The 22258-nt window shown below is 42.0% G+C and overlaps 1 protein-coding gene across 1 annotated transcript in view; it reads left to right on the top strand.

Moving 5' to 3' along the window:
* The first annotated feature begins 1850 nt into the window (after window positions 1-1850).
* Window positions 1851-22258, top strand: part of QSER1 (glutamine and serine rich 1) — a 41548-nt gene continuing 21140 nt past the window's right edge. The window contains exons 1-3 of the mRNA XM_084208674.1: window positions 1851-2389; window positions 18649-18758; window positions 20000-20164. Coding sequence (XP_084064800.1) covers window positions 2274-2389; window positions 18649-18758; window positions 20000-20164 — 391 coding nt within the window. The 5' untranslated portion in view covers window positions 1851-2273. The remainder of the gene's footprint in view (window positions 2390-18648; window positions 18759-19999; window positions 20165-22258) is intronic.

Below are 22258 nucleotides of genomic sequence, written 5' to 3' on the forward strand. Positions count from 1 at the left end.
AGATCTTGCAGGAAATAAAACACTGTGGGTCCTTCCCCACTGGAAATGGCACTTTCAACAGCATCAGCAGCGCAAACGCTGCACTATTAGCATACAACTGGAGTCATTTTCTGTCATCAGGCCTCGTTCATATGTAAAACAGCAACCCTCCCGTTTCCCAGGGAGAGAAAGTCTCCCACCCCCCACATGGCTCCTCCAGCTGCAAGCAACACAGGTGCTAACTTATGCAAACACAAGGAAAACTCACTCTGCTGGTTTCTGGCTTTGGTGAGCTGCTGCTTCTCCCTCCACCCTCTGCCCTGGCCTCTGGGTGACTTCACTCCTCTCCTCAGTGCTGATGACTTTCACACTTACCTTTCTTTCCCTCCCCATCCACGGCTGCATTCTTGAAATTAGGCATGAGAAAAGCAGAGCCTCAGCTTTTCTTCCTGAAGTCTCATGCTTTTCTTCCTTTTCGTTTAATACAGATCACTCTATCTTTTCATTCCAACGTTAAGGTTTTTTGCAGCTTTTTTTTTTTAACATCTAATCTGATTGGCTGTAGCCAAGTTTCTAAATGCATTTCACTACAGAATTCATTTCAGTCTGTGGTTCAGTATTGCCTGGAGTGCTACAAACTGAATCTTCAAAAGACTTACGCGCTCATTAGCATACACCTTCCTCTTCTGAGCAGTGCCTTCAGGTGCAGTCACCCTCTTTTCAAGAGTATAGTCCTCATCTTTACCTCTGAGGCACATTCCTCCTGCTCATCTCGGCCTGCCTATCTTCAATCTGCAGGGAAAGCAAGACACCACAAACACTCATCATCCTGATGTCTCCTTTGCTGCTACCCTGCTCCACGCAGATGGTGCCCGTTTCCCCTATTCTTTGTTTTAACGAGCATTCAGCAAAAGATACAGGAATTTACCATCTACAAACCAGGTGGCTTAGGCTGCTCTAAATAAAAATAAACTGCTTTAGCCAGTCCTAGCTAAAGTAGTCCTCTAGAAGTTTCACCATTTAAATTTAGACTAAATAAAAATAAAGAAAGAATAAATAGATATTCTCTCTCTTCTCTTGCTAGCTGACTTTTGGCATACACAAGAAAGCTGGAAAGAGACTTTTCACAAGGGCATACGGTAATGGACAAGAAGCAATATACAAGGGGGAATTGACATGGGGAAATTGACAAGGGGAAATTGACAAGGGGTAAGGGCTTTAAAGTGGAAGTAGGTTTAGATGAGATATTAAGATGAGATTATTTACTGGAACACCCAGAGAAATTGTGTCTGCTCCATCCCTAGAATTGTTCAAGGCCAGGCTGGATGAGGCCTTGAGCAACCTGATCTAGTGGAAGGTGCCCGTGCCCATGGCAGGGGGGATCGGACTGGATGATCTTCAAGGTCCCTTCCAATCCAAAGCACCCTGCGATCCCATCACACGATTCCATTCAGGCCTGCGGTGACTTCTCGATGGTGAATGCCCGAGTCTTTGGGAAAGCTCTGACATACAGACACATAAAAGAGGCGGCGGCGGGTGGTGGCTCGGCGATCCCCGCCGCGGGGGGAGGCGGACGGGCGCGGGGAGCGGCGTCAGCGCCCGGTGACGGTGCCAGGGGCAGGGCGGGAGGGCCGCCCCACAAAGCGCCGTACAATGGGGCGGCTGCCGGGCTCCATCTTGGCGGCGGCGGCCGCCCCGGAGCCCGCGGCTGGCGGCGCTTCCCCTCCGCGGGAACAACATGGCCCCGCCCCGGTTCCTCCAACAAAGCGCCAGCGCTTCGCTTCACCGAGGAACCGGCCTCCCCCGTACCCGACACCGCCACCCCGCCCGTCCCCGCCTTCGGCCCCCCCACCCCGCCCCGGTGGCGGCTACCGCCCCCCGCCACGCTCCGCTCCCGCCGCCGCCGCGCTTCCCCCTCGGGCCGCGGCCGCCCGTCCGCGAGTCACAGACCTTCCTCCTCCTCTTCCTCCTCCTGCTCCCGCTCCCCCCGCCGGCGCTGCTGGCGGCGGCCCCGGCGGCCCCTCCGCCGCGGCCTCCCTGCCCCCGGACACGGAGCCCGTGAGCCCCAGTGCGCTGGCGGGGGAGGAGCATCCTGGGAACGCGCAGCCCGACATGGGTCCGGCGGCCGCGCAGCCCCCGCCGCCGCCCGCAGCTCCGCCCGCCGCCCGCCGCTGAGCGGGAGCGGAGCGCAGGGGGCCGCACGGGGCCGCGGCGCTGCCCGCCCCGGATGAGGCGCCGCTCCCCCCCCGCCGCCCTCAAAAACGCAGGGCCCCCACGGAGCCCCCGCGGCCCCGATGATGGACAGGAACTACCCCACGACCCCCGGCTTCGCCGAGCCCCTGGCCCCGGGCACCGCGCCGCCCGCCGCCTCCTGGGCCTACGAGCGCGGCGCCGGCAGCCTCAAGCCCAGGTGAGGAGGGTCCGCCGAGGGGGCAGCGGCAGGAAAGGCCGGGGGCCGCGCCGGGGCCTGGCCGAGGGCGGCCGAGGGGGGCCCCGGCGGCGGGGCAGGGCAGGGCGGGGGGCGAGCGGGGCCCGGCGGCCCCGGGGAGGCCGGGCCGGGCGGGGCGGGGGAGGCCGCGTCCCGGCGGGCGGGGGGCGGCGGCGCGGGCTCCCCGCTGTCCCCGGCGGCCCGCGGCGGTGGCGGCGGCGGCGGGGCGGGCGGTCTCTCCGCCCCGGAGGCTCGCGTCGGGCTGCGGCGCGGGTTCAAGAGTTCACGCGTCCCTGGCCGGCTCCCGGAGGGAAGCGGGGCCGCGGGCACCGGCGCTGCCCGGCCGAACAATGCTGCCCGCCGGGGCACCGGGCCGGCGGAGGCGGCCGCGCCGCGCCAGCATCCCCCGCGCCCTTCCATTTCTCCGCTGTTGTGCGCTCCGCTGAGCCTGGCGAACCTCTTTCCTCTAAAGCGCTGCTCCGGGGCGTGCGGAGCCTCCTCTCAGCCAAAACTTGTCTGGAGCGATTCAGTCCCGCGGAGAGTTCTGCAAAGTTCCGGGAAGTGCGGGGAAAATACAGGATATCTTATTGGCTTCGGGTTGCTTTTTGATTGTGTAACTCTGCCAACTGAAACGAGCATTCTCTAGGCGATGAGATTTTCGTTATCGACTGCCTTTTATGTCTCTAGCTTGATTTATCTGCAGTTCCCATCTCGACGATGTTTAAAGGTAAAAGACAGTCTCGGGCTAAAAATATCCCGTCTAAATAGGTGCGCTAATAGATGACTTTGCACTTGGTTCTGAAAGTGGTCAGACATGTCTGATAAGATTAATAGATTATCAAGTCAGAAGGACTGTTGCAATCATCTAGTCTGACCTCTTCATAATGCGGGCCATAGAACTTTTTTTTTTTCCCAATCTGTGTTTGAAAATAGAGCTTACGTTTTAGAAGGTGTAGTTAAAAATTTCTGATGAGGCAAAATTGAGCACAGTTCTTGGTAAAGTATGCAAGTGACTGATTTATTCTGATATGAAGAGAGCTGCCTTTAGTTTCTGGCCACTGAGTCTTGTTTATAACCTCATCAATGCTGAAAATATGTCGAGTATGAATTCTTATTAATTTTAATTATTTCTTGGTTTACTTATTTTTCTTAATAAAAATAACATTATCTTTTGAAGTTTATTGCCGCAGATTTTTTTTTCTTTTTTCTCACTGCTTTAGTTATTCTCCCAGATTTCTTTCAGATTTCCTCCAAGTGTTGTCAATTTCCCTTCCTGAATTGTGCACGTTGCATTTGAGATGCAGTTAAGGCAGCGAGCAGTGAAAAGATCTCAGGATCTCCCTGGATGTGAGGCTGTACATTCCCTGTTTCAGGGAGAATTGCAGGTTTTTGGCCAAACTCTTGCCCCATGAAGCTCTTTAGCCAGTTTCTCTGAGGAGTTGCCTGCATGGCAAAGTAAGGTCTCCATATAATTCTTTGCAATTTTTCTTCCTAATCACTGAAGTGCTTTTGGTCATGTTGCTATGTTGATTTCAGTGGAAGTCAGTGACCTGTTCTTTCTGTATTGCTTTTGCCATCATCTCTTGAGGGTCATGCCAACTGTTACACAAGGGAGTTTTGGATTCCCAGGTCACTTAAGAATAGGTAATGCAGAAGAAGAAGTGGATTTCTTTTGGATTTTATAGGAAACATAACTGCTTGATGATTTATTTTTTTTTAGTATTTGAAATAACCCCCTGGTTTTACAACACACCTTGCAGTTTTGGTTTTTTTTTTTAATGGCTGCTGTATTAATGCAATCTTAGATGTACATTTTGGAAATTCTTTAGAAGAAATGGCTTGGAGAAAAATCCCGAGATGAGTACCATGCAGAAACTCATTAGGTCACTGCCTGCTGCCTATACCAATCAAATTAGTTTTACTGCATCCCTGTATGATATGGCAATATTTATACTATGCTTCGGGAAACAATGTGGAGAAAACTTTGTTTTAGTTCTTTGAAATTTCATCTCCAGGTTCTATACATGGTGACAAATGATGCATTTAAAATGTGTTGGCTGAAAAATTTAAACTTTTTTCTTTAACAGTACCAAGAACAGGGAAAATACTGTATAATTAATCATATTTTGTGCTTGAAATTCTCCTGAACTGGCTTCTTTGGGTTCATGTCATTTTAACAAGAATTAATATACCCTGTGTTTGGCCAGATTTAAAGATTTGAACCATGTTGGACACAGTGATGAGTAGAGTCTGGGCTTTAGGTGCTTGTGGATTCCTCTACTGCTGATAGCAGTTGTCTTTGTATGGATGGAGTTGCTGGGGAATTGGGAGGGAAGAGTCGTTCCTGTCACTGCCAAGGCTTGCAGCAGCCTGGAAGGAAATTGTGAAGGTATAGATGTACTGTAAAGGAATATGCTGTCCATGCCTTCGACTTGTGTTACAGATCACATCACATTTTTCAAAGTGGTGTTTCTGATTGTGGTTGACAGGTAGTCATCTTAACAGCTGAAGCTGCATTAGCCTGATGTTAAATTAAAAAATGTGTGTCATGTTCATCTGGTACTTGCTTGAAAAGAATTCAGCCTTTAGGTGATATAGATGACAATATTTCATTCAAATTTCATAATTATGCTCTTGCAGGCTGTGTCATGGCAGGTTATGTTCCCTTTGTGTAGAGAGCCATGTTCACAGATTCAGCTCATCAAAATGATTTCTCCTCCCTACAAACACTGCTCCTGTCTTCCTGTGCTTCACTTCAGCCATCTGGTTTTTATCCTGCTTCTTATTTCTTGCAGGCCCTGTTTTGTCTGTGCAATGCCTCTATTCTTATCAACTCAAAGGAAATGTGTGGTGAAGTGTTACAAGGACATTTCTACCAGGCCTGCTGTGACATAACTGTTTCCATGGAATAGGAGATGGTGAATTGGGATGGAAGCTGATGGAAATCACTGGGATCACTCTGGTACCTAAGCAGGGACCACTCCTGCTGGGGAGCACACTGGGACACTGCAGCCTGGTAGCAGGGACTGAGGGGGTGCTCCTGACCCCCAGACCCCTTACATAGCCTGTTGTTATCTTGAAGGAATTTCTGGTGGTTCTAGAAGTGCACTGCCCCTTTTGGCCTTTTACTGTAGCTGTCAGAAAACCCTACCTCTGTGCTTAAAACCCTCTCTTTGCCACAAGCTGTTGAATAGCAGATAAGGTGTGCCATGCTTACTTGCTGCTTGCTCAGGAATTATTGAGTATTCAGAAACCAGGTGATGTGTAATAGTGTGAGAAACTGTTGTAGTTGCTTGGAAAGAGACATGGAGACACCTGATAATGGATGAGACTTCTAGTTGAGTTTCTCTGACTTGGGGGTACTCATTTAGAAAAGGAATTTTACTAGTGGAGAGATCTCACTGTTGTTGTTCTGTTTTTACCACAGCTCTAAGACTCAAATCTGCTACATGTGATTAAAAGTCAGTCACAACTATTTTGTTGTTGATTTAAATTTTATGGTGATTGCCATGGTCTCTGATGTTCCTTTATGTCTGTATCTATCTCTGTCCTACCCAAGCATATGGGGTTTTGTAATTTAATTCAATATGGTTCTTTACAGATAGCACTGACATTGTCAGTGTGGCCTGTAACAGCTAATCTAAGATAAAGATTTAGTAACTGTGATAATTCATTTGCAAAGTTACACAAATGGGAGACTTACACTTTTATGATAAATGGTTATGATGGGTTTTTAAACTCATTTTTGCATAGCTGTCAAACTAATGCTTATTGTAACAGCTGTGTGATAATTGTGTTTTAGTTAAGGCTCAATTTTAAATTCTAATGGGTAATGGGTTTTTGCATAGCTATAGGAACTCTGTAAGTGCAGAGTATTTTAGAAAAGATGAGAACACTTTCTTTCATCAAATGAAATTGTTCTGAGAGGTGAAACCAATGTTTGTTGTTAAACACATTCTACAAAAAGTTCCCTATGGAGTAGTATTTCAAGTGTTGAAAAGAAAGCTCATAATCTGGGCATATACTTAGAAATTTTGTATTAAAAGGCACAGAAACATTAAATAATTTTTAAAAACATATTAAAAGGTAGATTCCTTTTAAAATATTACCAAATTTTCTGTCATAGTTTATATCTGAAACATTTATACATGCAAAATAAACAGAGGTAGTCCATGGCATAGTGCAGTTACCTTCCAGGGACTTGCTGGCTTTTGTTGGCCTACTCTTCTTTTTCTTTTTTTTCACCTGCATTCAGCACACACTGAAATCACAGCTGTGGGAAGGCCAAAGATTGGCTGAACAGAAGCTGAATGCATTCTTGCTCTGTGTCCCATAGCTTTTCCCCGGTGCAGATGTGTGGTCATCTTGCAAAATCTTGGCTAAAGTTTCAAAATGAGCCAGCCGGGCTTGTTTGGATTTAGATGCTGCTTACCTGTGTCAGATTTAATGCCAGCTTTGCATGGAAGATTTCAAGCAGTGTGTGTCATTCTGCTGCAGTGAGAAATGGTGATAAAGAACTATCTGCAGAAGGAGTGAGCTCAAACTGAGAATGAGGGTGCAGTTACCTGAGAAGGCTGAACTGGCTGCTCAGGCTCACTGCTGCTGAAAGGGGCTCCCTTCCTCTTTCCTTGTCTTTGTTTGGTGTTCGTGTAACTGCACAGAGAGCTGGTCCCATTTGTTAATCCATGAGAAAACTCTCCTGGCTGAAACAGTAAATGGCTAGAGCTGGATATCTGTGCTGATGAACCTGTGCTGGAGGGCTGGAAGCCAGAGGTGGCACCTGGGGATGAGCACCTGTGTGGGATTGGTAGGGATTCTTCCCAGTGGTTCTGGACAGGGTTTAGATGGGCTCAGGCTTGCAATGTCACTGTCTTTGATCAACAACCCACACAAATTGTGCTGCCTGCTTCCCTGGCAGGAGCACTTGGTGTCTGTTAGCTGGGTGCCGGATCTGTCTTCAGATCACCTACAGTGATATTTCAGATTGGAGCCCTTTCCCATGGAGCCAGCATCCTCAACACAGGGTACAGAATACATTGTTCTGCAAGAAGGGGAGGTTGTATTCCACCACCTATGCAAAAAGTGTTTCAGTTCCATGTGTGTATTTTCACTTTCATCCTGTTAACTTTAATCATAGGTGTGTTTACCTTACACCAAGAGAGAGCAACCTTTTCACCTTGTTTCTTCTGTATTTTTGCCCACCTTTTATTTTTTCTTGGAGTTGCTGCTGATTCTGGCATAAAGCTGTTATAGGAAGGAGGCTGTTTTTAGAAGAATCCTTGTTCCTGTCAGGAAAAAAGCACCTATGCCTGAACTGTAGTAATTCTAAACAATACTAGGGCTCTTACGGAGTGGGTGTATTTTGCATTGATATCTTTGTTGTATTTTGTCAAAGCTTTCACAAATTTGCCTGTCAAGAAGTTGCTTTGCATGGTGAGTGTCTATTTCATACATTAAACAAACAAAGAAAAGACAAACCAAAACAAAAACCAGTCAAAGGGCAGTACATTAATAGTCTCACTTCAGACTTTCCTTAGCAGCCTTAACTGTGACAAAAATAACTTTGAGCAGCATGCAGAGTTCAGCCTTTCCAGCACGGCATTTCTTGCTGTACCATGCAAGTGGCAGAGAAAAGAAAATTCTTTGAATTTTTAAGCAGAGAGAAATGCTTTCTGAGAGGACAGAGTGTATGGTTATTAAGTACTAGATTTATTTGTCTCACTGGGCAGATTTCATAGGTTTTAGGTTTACTTCTGCTTGCTATTCTGTCATTGTTACACGGCCTCTTTTGTTTCATTGCCCTGGACAGACCTGGGGCTAAGTGGACACTTACATTCTTTAGAGCCCCCTCAGAACCTCTCTGATGATGGGCTACAAAAAGTGGCAGGGAGCTCTTATTCCTCGATTTCTGCACACTTGAAAGTTTCTTTTTCCAAAACAATTCAGCAAGAACCTACATATGTTTAGACAAGCTTTTACTTTCCCATATTGCTTTTCCTGTTTTTCATCTTCCTTCTAAATGCCTACCTGTATTGCTTGCTTAGGACTTGGAAAAGTGCAACCAATTATGCTCAGCAGGAAGAAGGCACCCTTAGGCATCCTTATCTTAGAGGAATAGTGTTTACACAGCAGGATACTAAGGAGCATTTATTCCTTAATAATCCTGCAGGAGTTCTACTTGGTGCAGTCATACAGCTAGATTTCATTGGAGATATCCCTGCTTTTTCAGCTGGCAGTGTTGTGGGAGAAGAGTTGGAGGGCTCCAGTCTAGCATTCCAGATGTCTGGCAAGCTGTTCTGGGAGCTTTTGGTCATCCAGAACGTGCCAGACAAAGGGTCACAGCGTGGGCCAGGCTGAGTGTACCAGCCTGTGCTGCACCTTCCATGATGCCCTTTTTCCTGCCCAGGAAATCCTTCTCAGAAATATGGCAGCTTGGTGTTTCACACCACATCCTGTTTACTTTCTCTCATCTTCGTGTCAAAAATTCCAGCGCTAGACAGTGAATAATCCTTCAATCCCAATGCTCGGCCCATTTCATGATGTTCTGCTGAGTCTGCCAAGAACAGGATTTCTAATAAGTTTTTCTTGAATCTGAACATTTGTTCATTTGCTGTGCAAAGAGTGATTGTAGAAAGCCAACTCCTCCCTACTCTGAATGCAGCCATGTGCTGACTACCTTCAGCAGCTGGCACTGGTGAGCTGGAGCTTGCTGATAGTCAGCACCACTGGAGAGAGATGGGATTTTCATCTTTTCCCCTTCAAAAAAACTCCCTTTTATTACTGTTTTTAAGAGAATACAGTTTTTTTCACCAATTAAAGGATATTTTTTTAGTTCATGTGTGTATGCTGTTTTGATCTGGATTAATACTTGGTTTTGTTTAGACATGATCATCATGAAAGCTCACATCAGTATCAGGGGCATAGTCAATGAATTTGTTTAACATAGTGTAGCTTTTCCTATCTCAAAGTAAATGCCATGTAGCTGTAACTGTATTTCTACCGTTTGGAACAATGCACATTTTCTGGTTGAAGCATTCACAAGCAACTGGGTTCGTCTGGTATTTTCAGCTAAATAGTGACTTGTGGCAAATGAAATGATAGCCAGGGTCCCCTTTGTAAGGTTAAAAATGTCAATTTAAACCTGTTTTAGGATGAGGAGAGCACTTGTGAAGAGGTATAAGATATAAATTCAAGAGCTATGCTAATTTTCCTTATAAACTTGGTTAATAACACCCTGTGGTGCTTCCTTTAATGTAAAGGACTCTTTGCTGCTGTGTTTTATGATGAACTGTGTTGTTAACATGTTAGATCTTTCCTGGGCACGCCTCCTAAATTGGGATGGAAGTGGTGTTAGTCATAGGGATACCTCTTGTTATGATTCTGAAGGAGCTCATATGAGCTGCTTAGCCCTTGTAGTGTGTTGTGGGATGTGAAAAACACTGTGGACACGTGGATGTGCTGGGAGGCTTAGAGCCCATCTAATGGCCCTGTATTTTTGGCTGTAAGGTGGCAGGATGCGTGATCTCAGGTGTGGACAACGAGGAGCTGCCCCATTCTGTGCCGGTGGCTCTGGGCCCTGAGACCACTGCTCTTCACAGGAGTGCATTTTAACTTCATAAAACCTGGAGAACCTGCCTTTTTTCAGCACTGGAGACTCAGTGGTGAGGGTGGTAAATCAGAGTGGGTTATTCCTTGTGCCTGGCTTTCCCTAGACTGAAGCACAAGCTATTCCATGTGGTCTGGAACTGGAAAGTGCTTCGAGGTTTGGTAATGAAGGGAACCCACTGACAGCATAAGATGGCTCTGTCAGTGTACAGCACACATGTATTGGCACTTCTTACCTCTTTCTGTGACAGAAATCTCAGCTTCAGCATCATCCTTTCCATACAAATGGAAAATAAAGGGCTTAGTAAGAAATGGGATATCAAGTATTCCTGTATTACCCTAAAGGTAAGACTCAAGCTTGCCACAAAATACAATGCTGTAATAACTGGAAGGATGAGAGTTGAAAAGCATTTCAATGGGTAAAATGAATTGTGATTTTATTAAGGCTCTGATGTGGCTAACCCACATCTTGAGATAACGCTCTGCTGATTTTTATATTTTGAAATAAAATTTTGTTATTAAGAGTAATGGAATCTTTTTGTGTGTATCTCAGCTGTAATAGAGGATTATGCTGTGTGTTCAACCATTAGTACTGGAATGATCCAGAGAAGAGTTTTGAATACGCCCCAAGTACACTTTTGACAACAGAATAGTATCACATATCAGAGAAAAAGTGTTAGATTTCCATTACTGTCTGTTACAAAAATCTTTTGAAATTGTAAGTAAAACTCTAGGAGAGAAGTATTTATAATAGAAGTATTTATAATTTAAAAAATCACAGCTGTTCTCTTTATGCTGGGTAAAGCAAAAGTTCTTTCACAGAGGGAAGGTAAGAGAAGAAGATAGATAAATAAATGTAGTGGCAAAATAATCCAGTGTCTCAAAAGGCAAGAAAATAAGATTGCAGATCTTAGAGTGGTGGAAACTACAGAGACCATAATGGGACTCCTGATTCTGCAGGCATTGATTGAGTAGAAGCTGTCAGGGAAGATGTATGAATCCCCAAAACACTGCTTGGCAAACAAATGTCTTAAAATTATTTCTGACACTGCATTATAATGCAAATTGGGAGGAATGTGTTCCAGTGTCTGCTTAAATGATACTGTCTTAATAAGGACATCAAAGTTAGTCTTGAATATTCAGAGCAGGAAAGCACTGAAAGCTCCTTTCCAGGCCTTGAAATCTTCGAACATGCATCAGGAGCTCTAGACTGACGTTGTAGAGTAGTTTAATTTTAGTTTCTTTTTTGCAAAGTTTTTGTTTTGGTTAAGTTACAAAGTTTGTTTTGTCATAGCCAAGAGAAGCAGTTCCAAATTTACCAGATCTGATTTTTAAAAAAATTATTTTGTTATATGTACTGCATTTCAGCCATAAATAACCTCATAAAGAAAGCTGGTTTAGTTTGCATGCATTAAAAAATGACATAAGGTAGTTTGTCTAGTCACTTAGTAGTAATTGTCGTTGAAGTTTATAAATAGCTCATTTTTATCTGAATATTAGTTTTCACATGCATATTTTCAAGACAGAGTTTAACTGATTTTTTTTTTAAACAGAATTATATTGTCTTTGTTGTTAAGAACTCTGCAGGTTACTTAATCAGACAAGCCAGCACTTGCACTCAGGTATTGCAGTGCCAGTAAGACTCTTTTGGCTTTCCTGTTTTTCATTTTTAAAAGGATCAAGCATAAGGAGCTCAGACACATTAACACGGGAATAAAAGGGAGATGGACCTTTTGTGTCATAAAATCTCTTTATTCCCTTAAGATGTGATATATATTCAGGTGAAGAATCACAGGAACAGTGTGAACTTTGTCTTATTGAGGCAGCTCCCTGCATGTAATTTTCTACCTCAAAATCTATTTCTTAGAAGCTCCTTATCTCTGCTCCTAGAAAGTGAGGAAGTAATGAGAGTTTCCTCTCACAAGTACCTCCAGGCAATCCTTGGCCCACATTGTGGCAGTCTCAGCCATGCTCTTGGTGGCTCTGCCTTTGAGTTGAAGAGGAAAATTAACATGATAGCTTCATTTTTAATGAAAGAGTGGAGGGTGATTGCCTTTGGTGTGTTAGGATGGGATATATTCTATACTGGATATGTAGTGTGTAATTGCATTAAAAGGGAGAATGTGCCATAACCAACAGACAGCGGAGCTTGTCAGTAAAATGCTGCTCCTCTGTGCTTTACTGACTTCCCTCAGTACTGCAGTCTGATTCTGTATTTTCCGTCTTTCCAAAAGTCATCTGCACTTAGTCATAATGCTTAAAAATATTGATAACTATTTTTTCTTGCTATAATAGAAGAACAGGCTAGGCAAATACTAAAGATGTATGCTGTTCTTAAAAGAATGCATTATGTACCTTGAGGTATTATTAGTTTGAGATGATTTTATTTTGATTTTTTTCAGCAGTGGACTTTATTTTTCAAGTAGCAATTTTTTTTTCTTTTGTTTCTTGCAGTGTGGGATAAACACATCTGTGTGCAGACAATTTCTATGTTTTTAAATACAGCTGCAAAAATATTCCACCCCTTTTGCTTCTCCCCCCTTCACTCTCAGATCTAGGTTTAAAGACAGAAAACTGATTTCTGGGCTAAGTAGATGAAGGTGGATACAATTCAGCATCACAGAGTCACCCCAGGACACATGGACACTGCAACTTTTCTGGATTGATAAATATTCTTTCTCTTGGTGCAAATATGATAAGGTTTGCCTTGTCTTATATAATCTAATGAGAGGATCAAGGGAATTAGATGCAGGGAGTAGGCTGGTTTCCTATTTTTCTTGAACCTGCCAACATTTTCAGGCTTCAACCCAAATTTGTGTTTGCACTGTCTTCCCCCTCCCTCCAGTATGTCTGTGGCTGGGAAATAGAAGTGAAAAATCACATATTGTATGCATTTAAAAAATATTTTGCACTGAAATGGGTTTCTGGGCTGAGAAGGCATTTGTTTTCCTTTGGAATTAATTATTGAGACATTCTCCATTTCTGTTTTCTGTTGTTTTTAAGGGCTTTCTGTGCTTTTAAACTTCCATAAGTGTGTTGGACAGGAATGACTTGGTGTTACTAATGGTATTGAACTCATTTAAGCAGCAGCTTTCTTCCTGGGTGACTCCCTCCTCTGCTTCTTAGGGTCATGGCTTTTTAAAAATACAAGATTAAACGTATTTCTTGATTGAAGTAATCTACCTGTAACATTGCTTTTAAATTTTAATTTTATTCTGAGCTGCAGATAACTGCTGGGTGCTGAATTACATTCTAGCTTGACTGTAGCAAACAGGGAACTCTTGCTGTTAGAATGAGCAGCTGAAGGGCCATTTACCTTCCATTTCATCTGTATTAAATTCACATGAGGTTTTCAAGTAAAGCTATTCCATTCTTTCTACAGGAGATGTTTGAGTAAAGGCAAAATAACAAAGAGAAGTATTTAAGGAAAGTAATAAACATTGTATCTAATATCAAAGCTATTATTGTAATTATATATTATAATATCTATTTTATATATACTCTATATTCTAATATCTAATATTAAAGCTATTAAATATTAATCCTAACTATGTACTTGCCAGCAGGTAATACAACCTGGAACTGCATTTTACACGTCTAAAATCAAATGCAGTGGACAAAAAGAGATGAAGCTGTGTGTCAGTTTCTGCATCTTATATTTTGGATGGCATTTTTAATGTTTAGAAGTGCATTTGTCAGTTTTATGGCTTTGCTTTCTGTCTCTGAGTGGAATTTGCTATAGCACAGCTGAATAGCTGGTTGGAGAGAGACTCCTTTGCCAAGTGTCTGAGCTTTGCGATAGAGAAGGAAGTTTGAATGATATTTCCCCTATTTCACATATATCTCAAGTAAGATAAAATGCAAAGTGTGATTTTAGTGGTATTTTGTTGCCAGTACGAGGCTGTCACTGTTCTTTTTAATCTCCTTTGTGGTGATTTCATTAGAAGGGGGCTGTGCCGAGTCATCTTCTCACAGGAGCTCTTGTTTTCAGTAAGGCAGAATGGGCAGACAAAAATGAGATCAAATTTCTGCTCTGCCTCAAATCTGATGCCTTGTGTGCATGCTGGGTTGGTGACTTTTGTTGTTTGGGCTTGGTTGTTTTGGTCTCAGACTTGTGCTGGGGCACTGAGCTCCCTTCTCAGGCTGCTGGCAGCACCTCTGGGGTCTCCTGGAGCCAGGAGTTCCCTGTGCACCCACTTGTCTTGTAGGTGTCCAGGTTCACTTTGAGCACAGCTTTGGAGGCGCTCTGGGATTTAATCTGGGGGTTTCTGTAGCAGTTTTCTTTTATGTGGGAGGCAGGAAGTGCAAGTGCCTAAGGACAAGGGATTGCACCCTGAAGAGTTCTGGTCTGCTTTCCACATAAGCATTGTGAGTTTCCCTAGTTACTTGAATGATTGCTGTTACTGGACTAAACATAACCCAAACAACCCCCCCAGAAAGCACCAAGTGAGAAATTATCACTCAATCAAACTTAAAAATTGATGAGCTGTAATGAAGATTTACCCAGAAATTAAAGTAGAAAAATGAAAAAAATTGCTTAATACTTAGTAAAAGGAGTATCATTACATGGAAAGGGGACAAAGATACTTATGTCAGGTGTTTGGTTTCTGTATTTTATTCTGTATGGATGCCTCGGAGAGCATGGTTATTTGAAGAAAGTAAAATAAATATAAATACTTACTTGTGTATCCAGTGTTTATTGCAGCTAAATTTTGCTTCCATGTAAAAATTATACTTTAATTTGAGTTTGAAGTTGGGAAATGCATCCCTCACTTGTGTGAAGCATAAACCTGATAATTTTCTTGGCAAGTGAGGAGGGTGGTGAGTGCAATGGGACTGGATAACCTTTTGCAGATGGAGACCTGAATTTGTATGAAACTATTGGATTGAAGAATGCTTTGAAAATAAAAGATTGTGAGAATAGCAATGCAAACAGATGTGTGAAGGGTCAGTTCCTGACAGATTTAATCTGGGCTAACAAAAAGGAGTTGTAAATCAAGGTTGAGGGATTTTAGTAGCAATGAAGTGCAATGACTGTACAGTTTTCTTCCAGAAATTTTACTGGAGAAGTAAAAATCTTCTATTAGCCCAGCTGATGCAGCTGAAAAAAAAATCAGATTAATACTTGAGTCATTTAACTTCCATTGTCATTCACACTTTTTGATTGCGTTATTACAGCAATGACAAATAATAGTAACTCTTTACAGGATATCTCTTACATTTAATTTTAGAGTAATATTCATCTTTTCAATAAAAAATAGTTTGGGGAAACTATTTTCCAAATTTGTATGCCAAATTAATATTATTTCCTAGCAGTAATCACACCATTGTGCAGTTCACTATGACAGTGGCAGTGGGAAATCAGTGTGATAATCAGTGATAAGGGCCAAGTGCTTTTGGAGCAGTGCTTAACAAAGTACCGAGTAATGTGAATGTTTCTTCAGTCATTTATCTGACATTTCAGGACAAGTAGCAACTTGCACAATTGTAACAAACTTCCAAACAAGAGCGTACAGAGCTTGGTAGCCGTAAGGGAGTTTGCCATGCTGGATGTATTTTTGAGATGTGAATTACATGCTGCGTAAATTCATCTGTTTAAAAGGTAAATTTTATAAAAAGAAACCTTAAGGCAATAATCTCTCAGATCGCCGTGCTTGTTTAGGATAAGCTTATGTAAACTGAAGGCATATATGCAAGGCTTTTTGAGATAAGAATCTTCATTCCAGCAAGCAGTAATTATACAATAAACAATTAACTGTTCAAATAAATACAATGTTTTTTATTGAAAGACAGAATCATTTTTGAGGTTGCGGTTGCATTAACTATGAGCTGGGAGTTTGTATTAAAAAAAAAAGCACCATCATATACTTAGAGTGTTCCAAGATGCCCAGCATTACTAGAATTTTGAGGTTCTAGTAATTAACAATGTTTCTGAGTGCTGGAGTCTAGGGGTTATTTTGTATCCCAGTGCTAATTCTAGCACCCTCCTTGTTACAAAGTCTTTGTCCAAGTTAGTTTTACAAGTTACTTTTATCTTCCAGAGAATTCTGCCGCTGGTCTGCCGGCTTGTGTTATGGTGTCTCGTGGTATTTGTGTGTACTGTGCCTGCCTTTTACAAAAAAAAGATGTTTATTAAAAGGAGTGGAGAGGGGAGAAATTAATCACAGTCTTGAACAACCAGAATAAATAGAAATTTAAAATAAACAAGAAAAAAACCAACCAAACAAAACAAACCTCACAACAAATCGTTTTAATTTTCAGGTGATTAATTAAAGTTCATCCACTTTTTGCTGATGACCTTTTGCTTTTACAATTAAGGAGGAGGAATGAGGTGATATTGCTTGATATACTGTACTGGGTTTGGGGTCTTGCCTCATCTGGAAGAGCTTTTGGTGCCAAGTTGTAGCCCCAGTTGCCTGAACACCACCAAAGTGCCTCTCACCTGAAAATGCAGAATGGGAAAAGGAAGCTGTGCTGCTGCAGGACTTTAGAGTTTGCCTTTAGAACACGTATGAAAGAGAAGTCAGCACCACATACTTTTATATAGGTGAAAGCTTTAGGTAAACTTGCAACAAAACCTAAATTCAACCTATTGCTGTTGCAGGAAAGTTTCCACAAGCTCAGCATTTTTGTGAGTGAAGATAATTCTTGCGAGCAATCTGCTGTACTTCAGTTTAGAAACTTATTTTCTCATGTAGTGCTTTTTTATTTCTTAGAAAGACCTGAAGAAAGCTTCATGTCCCTGAAGTTCTATGTTTGAGAGTTTTTTTTCCTAGCTCTGCAAGTTTGTTCAAAAACCCCAAACTACCTTAAGTTTAAAATTTTATTCTTGTGAAAATACTTGCACTTCAATTGTCTTTATTACTTGCATAATGTTTTATTTGCAAAATACTGTTGCAATTTTTTCTTTTGGTCTGGAAATAATAGAAATTGTTTAATGCTGTAAATATAAAAATAATCTACAGTGTCATGCAATCATGTCTGCCAGTTGTCCATAGCAGTGATGCAAATAGTTAGATTTCAGTCAGCATGTAATAGAAATCAGTTGCTGATGCATAGTGTTGAACTGCACAAAGATCTGTCCTCTACAGCATAAGCACAGGGATCTGCTGACTCTGAATTTAGGTTTGGCAATTCTCTAAATTGCAATTACTGCTGTGAAAGGTGTTAAAGTGCTAGACAATGAGCACAACTGAGAAAAGCAGAAGCTGAGGTTCTTTGTTTTTTCAAAGGATTTTGGTTCATTCTTTAGGCTTGTGCTGTAGCCTGGCATGCTGACTATAGAGCATTGCTGAAGTGGCAAATACATCCCCTGATAGTGCATCTCAGGCAGGAAAGTCCTGCACAGACAGGCTCTTGCTGGTTCATGATTTGTGCAGGTCACAATGCTCTAAGAGGCTCATCTGCCTCTTAATGAAAATGAAGCAAAGCCAGCAGTGTTGCCAGTTTTTATATGATTTGGTGTCTTCTATAAAAGTTTCCCATGATGTCATGATTCCTGGCATGGAGAGTTTAGTTTTGCCTGCCCCTCATCCCCAGGGATGAAAGATAAGGGAAGTCTCCCTTAGAGCAGGCAGCAGGGAGGGCTGTGGGTTTCCTTGTTTGGGTTGTTTTGGCATTTATTTATGCTTAAATTTTGAAATTGAAGCACTCTCACTTGTTCACTGGAGTAAGTAGCAGAAACCTGTAAACTTGGTGTCCAAAAGCAAGAAAAGAAACAGGTAAATGGTTACTTGGTCATGCTGGCCTTCATTTTCTTCCATTTGGCAGGTGGTATGCAGAGATGAGTGTGGGGAAGCTTGAAAGTTTGGGCATTTTGTTTTGCTTCTCTCTCTGTTTTCTGCTTTTTAAACTGGAAATCATTAGGGCTTTTGGCAAGTTCCTAAGGTTGCTTGGTGTTTAGATTGCATTTATTTCTTTTCTGCATTATTGGTTTTGCACGGACCCAGACAACGTATATTTTATGTGTGCTTCCATTAAGCCTGATTGAAACATCATGTTGATTTGGGTGACTCACTTAAAAATGTTAAATAAAAGCTGGGAATCATTAACTTGCATTTAATGCTAGGAGGTCTGAAGATGGATTTGTCACTTGGTAGTGCTTTCACTGTCAATTTTATTAAATTGTACCAAAAGTACCAAAACCTTTCTAAAAACTTGCTCCTACAACTTCCTAGTCATTTCAACCTTTTAATTAAATGAGGTCTTGTAAGTTTCAATGGAATTAAAGATGGAAATGTTAAAGTGGGCACGTATTCATAGTTATCTGCTTTGCAGACTTGCTATCAGTAAATCATTACAAAAAGTGCCCAATGAGTGTTTCTTACAGTTGAACTCTGTCTTTCTGACCTAGTCTTTTATAAACTTTTGTGCGGTGAGCTTTGATTTTTGTAAGGTTTTTCCCCAGCCTAAACCCTTTGGCTTTTTAGGTTTCAATAGTACATTCTTAATCTGCTTAACATTTTTTTGTGATATTCTAGCAGAACTAGATCTGTCTGATCTTGGGCTTTTGTTTCCCTGTTTTCCCATTTACCTGTTTCTTTTCTGTAACTTTTTGGCTTGTGATTGATACTTCATAATTGTTCTTTGTTTCTGTAGGTGTACATTTTGTTAATAACGTTTCATTTCTTCCTTAGTTTAAGCTATGGAGGAGGACATTCATCACATTCAGAAACAGACCTTCACAGACAGACATACACAGCTTCTCATCAGCTTCCTGGATACTCAACTACCCAACATCCTGCTGGTAACCATCTATATCATGAGAATACTGCTTAAATAGCTACAGAGGAAAAAGAAAAAACAAACTCATCGTTATGTGATTTAGATTAAAGTCAATGAATTTTATAATCAAAGGGAATTTATCATATAAGTGGTAGCAATTGGTATTAGAGAAGCTCAGTGTGTAGCAGGAGGTTAACAGTTGTTAGCTTTTTATCAAAATGTTGTAAGTAGAAAGGAAAATAGAAAGGGATGTTATGCTTGGTATCTTGTTTTTTGAAAAAGCTGCACTTACTTTTTAAGATGCAGCTTTTTGGGATTTGGCCTATGCGTGAGGGCAAACGTGTGCCTTCAAGCCAGTGGCAGAAATGCTGGTAGCTCCTCCAGCCTAAAGCAAACAGCAGAACTGATGTGAGCTGGAGCATTCTGCTGCTGTACTGCCACATGCACACGCTGAGACCCTGCTGGGGAAAAGTTAAAATTCATTCAAAATGTAACAGTGGCTTAGACTGTGTTACAGCTGCGTTGGGGTCTGTCTTTGATCCTGATGATGTCCTGTCTCTGGATTCCCCCAGGAGATGGGGCTTGACCTCTTCATGCTCACTTTGCAACCCAGGTTCCAAAGAAAGGTGTTTGAGCTCGTGTGCTGACTGGAGTCTGTATCTCCTGGCCAGGTCCTTGATCAGGGTGATGGAGGGTTGGAATTGCAGTCTTGGCATAATCTCAGTTACTCATGTCTCTGGTTCTCACCACTGCTTCCCACTGAGCCCCCTGCTATGGAAAGGTCTGAGCAATGGGAAACACATGGAGGTGTTTGTTGAAACAGGGAATGCAACCAAAACTCCTTTTCATGTGCCAGTCCTATAGATGTGTCCAAACTTCCATAAGAGCCCAAAAGGGAGAAACTGGATATAGAAAATTTGGACATGTTACGGGAGGAATTCTGAATGTTTAACTAAGTGAAAATGGAACAGTGACTCTTCAGATAAGGGAAGGATTTTACTGACGTACCTAAATACTGTTATAAGCATCATATTTGACATATATTTAATAATAGGTTTTAAAGTGTACACTGAAGTTTCAATTTACAGTTGTAACATTGCATAACAGTTAAACACAGAAAAATCAATGTACTTTATTTTGCTAATGTTTCATAAGGTGGGAGTTTTTAGTGAGTTATGAACATATATCTGTTCTTTGATTTTGCTTCTTTGAAGTTCATCTGAATTATCTGTTTTGTTTCATTTCTCTCTGCTTATCATCTAGGTCTTTCAGGAATATTTGATACCAGTATGCACAGTGCTGGAGGTAACACTAAGGAAACTTCTTCAGTTATGAATTTTCTCTCTGCTATTGAGTCTCGTACTGCTCAGACAGTCTCTTCAGGATCTACCCTTGTACCACAATTCAGGGCTCCTTCCTGGCAGACAGGTGAACATTTTCTCTTTAAATAAATTTTGTCATTGTTATATTGGATGTTTGGGAGAATTTGAAACAAGAATATTCTGGGTAACTGAAAAGGCTGCATGTTTTCTACCTCTTTTACATCTCCATATTTAAAAATTTCAAAATCAGTGAAATTATGTTAGCAAAGGATTTATATGAGCAGAAGTTCTGGTTGTTTAGAAGGAATTTAGATACATAGGATATTATTCTGTCTGAAGAGTCAAATTTATGTCCCCAGCTTTGTTTGGAATTAGGCTGACTAACACTTTAAGCATTTTCAGGCACACTACCTGTACCTCCTAGCAAATCTTTCACTCTTAAACTCTGTTCCCTATGACAGTTCTTCTGTGGTATTAGTACTAAAATGTATGGATAGCTTTGGCCCCTTTGTACACAGAAGTAATGAGCAAGGTGTTCCCAAAAAGAAGGTCTGAGGTGCATGTCAGATAGAAATAAGGGATCTAATTTACAACTGAACAAACATGCCGTCTCTTTTGGCAGACTGACTGCCTTCCACAAACCTCCCCCATCTGTCAAGCCTTCTGTGCAGAGCAGGAAACTGCAGATTTTGAGCTTGCTGTAGACAGTCACACCAAGATAAGTGTTGCTACTGCATCTGTGGATAGCTTCAAGTTCTAGTTAATCTTATGGAGTGATTTTGCAGCTGTACAGTGAATTGGATCTATTCACTGATCTAGCAGAAAATGTTTGAGTGGCTTTTTTCCTTTGGTGGGATGGTTTTCCTCTCTATCAGCAGGCTGATCTGTGTCTCAGTGCAGCTGTATGATTGCTGTTCTGATTTGGGGAGGAGGCACAAGGTAGCCGGAGTGGAGCAGTCCTTTTGTTGACGGTTTGCACTCATTCTGTTAAGGGTAAGGTGCAGCTGCATTCTGTGAAGAGCTGCTCAAAAAGTTGAGACTGTGGCTTTTAACTCACCATTGACAAAGGCAGAATATGTGGGAGCACAGATGAAGATGCAGACTGGTAATCTGGCAAACAACCTTAATATAAATCAGTTGTGAGTTTACAGTTGTGATGGCCCATCCTCACATCAGAATGTCAGCTGGGAAGAAATCTTTTTTCTCTTTGTCCTAGCGTTTTCTCCATTGCAGCCTACCTAACAGTGAATTGTGAAGAAGGGGGAGACGTGCTGTGGGTCAGGTTTGATGTTGGTGCTAGTGATTGGGAGACTTCTCAGTACTCATTACTAAGAACTCATTAGTAAGCCCATTTTCAATATTACCAGTTCTCTGAGTTTTCTGTTGTCCTTTAATACTTTTGCTGCTTTTCTGTAACCCTCGATTCTCCCAAGTGTCTATTGAGAGCTTTATCTTGACAAACTTCTTTGAGGGAAAGCAAGAGCTCTTCACTCTGCAAAGTGATTTGTTTTCAGAAGGGTTTCTTACTTTGGGGTTTTCTCCAAACTCCCCACTGCTGATTTTGGGGGGAAGAAAGAAGGACATTTTTTTATTTGTCCTTCCAAGTGTTCCTTTGATCTGTGTTATCAGGGTTCTGGTTTCTTAGGGTAGTTGCATGCACTTTTGTGCATGCCTTTTGTCTGCTCCTAAACAAATATTAGAATATAAAGCCCAGCAGTTCTGCCATAGTAGTGCTCCTGTGATAGGCTCTTGTCTGGTTTAAGAAATTACTGGTATTTGGAAGGGTTTTGATTTATGGAAGAAAAAGGTAAAATACAGGTTAGATGAGAAATGAACATCTGCAGTTAAAATGGGTTTAACTTCTTCCCTTTCATTGAGGCTTCCAGACGGCCCTTCCTTTGTGTTGTAGGGATCAGTAAAAGAGAGCGCAGTTGTACATGATGTTGCAGTTTTTTAGAATGGGGGGAAAAGTGCATTAAAACACTGATTATGCTTTCTCCCTCAGAAAGACCTTATTGTTGACTAAGGAAAAATACCTTGGCTTTCCTTCACTATCACATCTCTTCATATCAGTTTGTCTTGGACTGAAAGCGAGAAACAAAGAATTTATTTCTCAGCTTCACCTGAAACTTCAAAAGCAATTGTATGATTAAGTTGCAATCAGCTTAAGAAGACTTACTGTATTGTAAAATGAAATATT

This window comes from Fringilla coelebs, assembly GCF_963513975.1.
Source record: "Fringilla coelebs genome assembly, chromosome: 6".
Taxonomy (NCBI): Eukaryota; Metazoa; Chordata; class Aves; order Passeriformes; family Fringillidae; genus Fringilla; species Fringilla coelebs.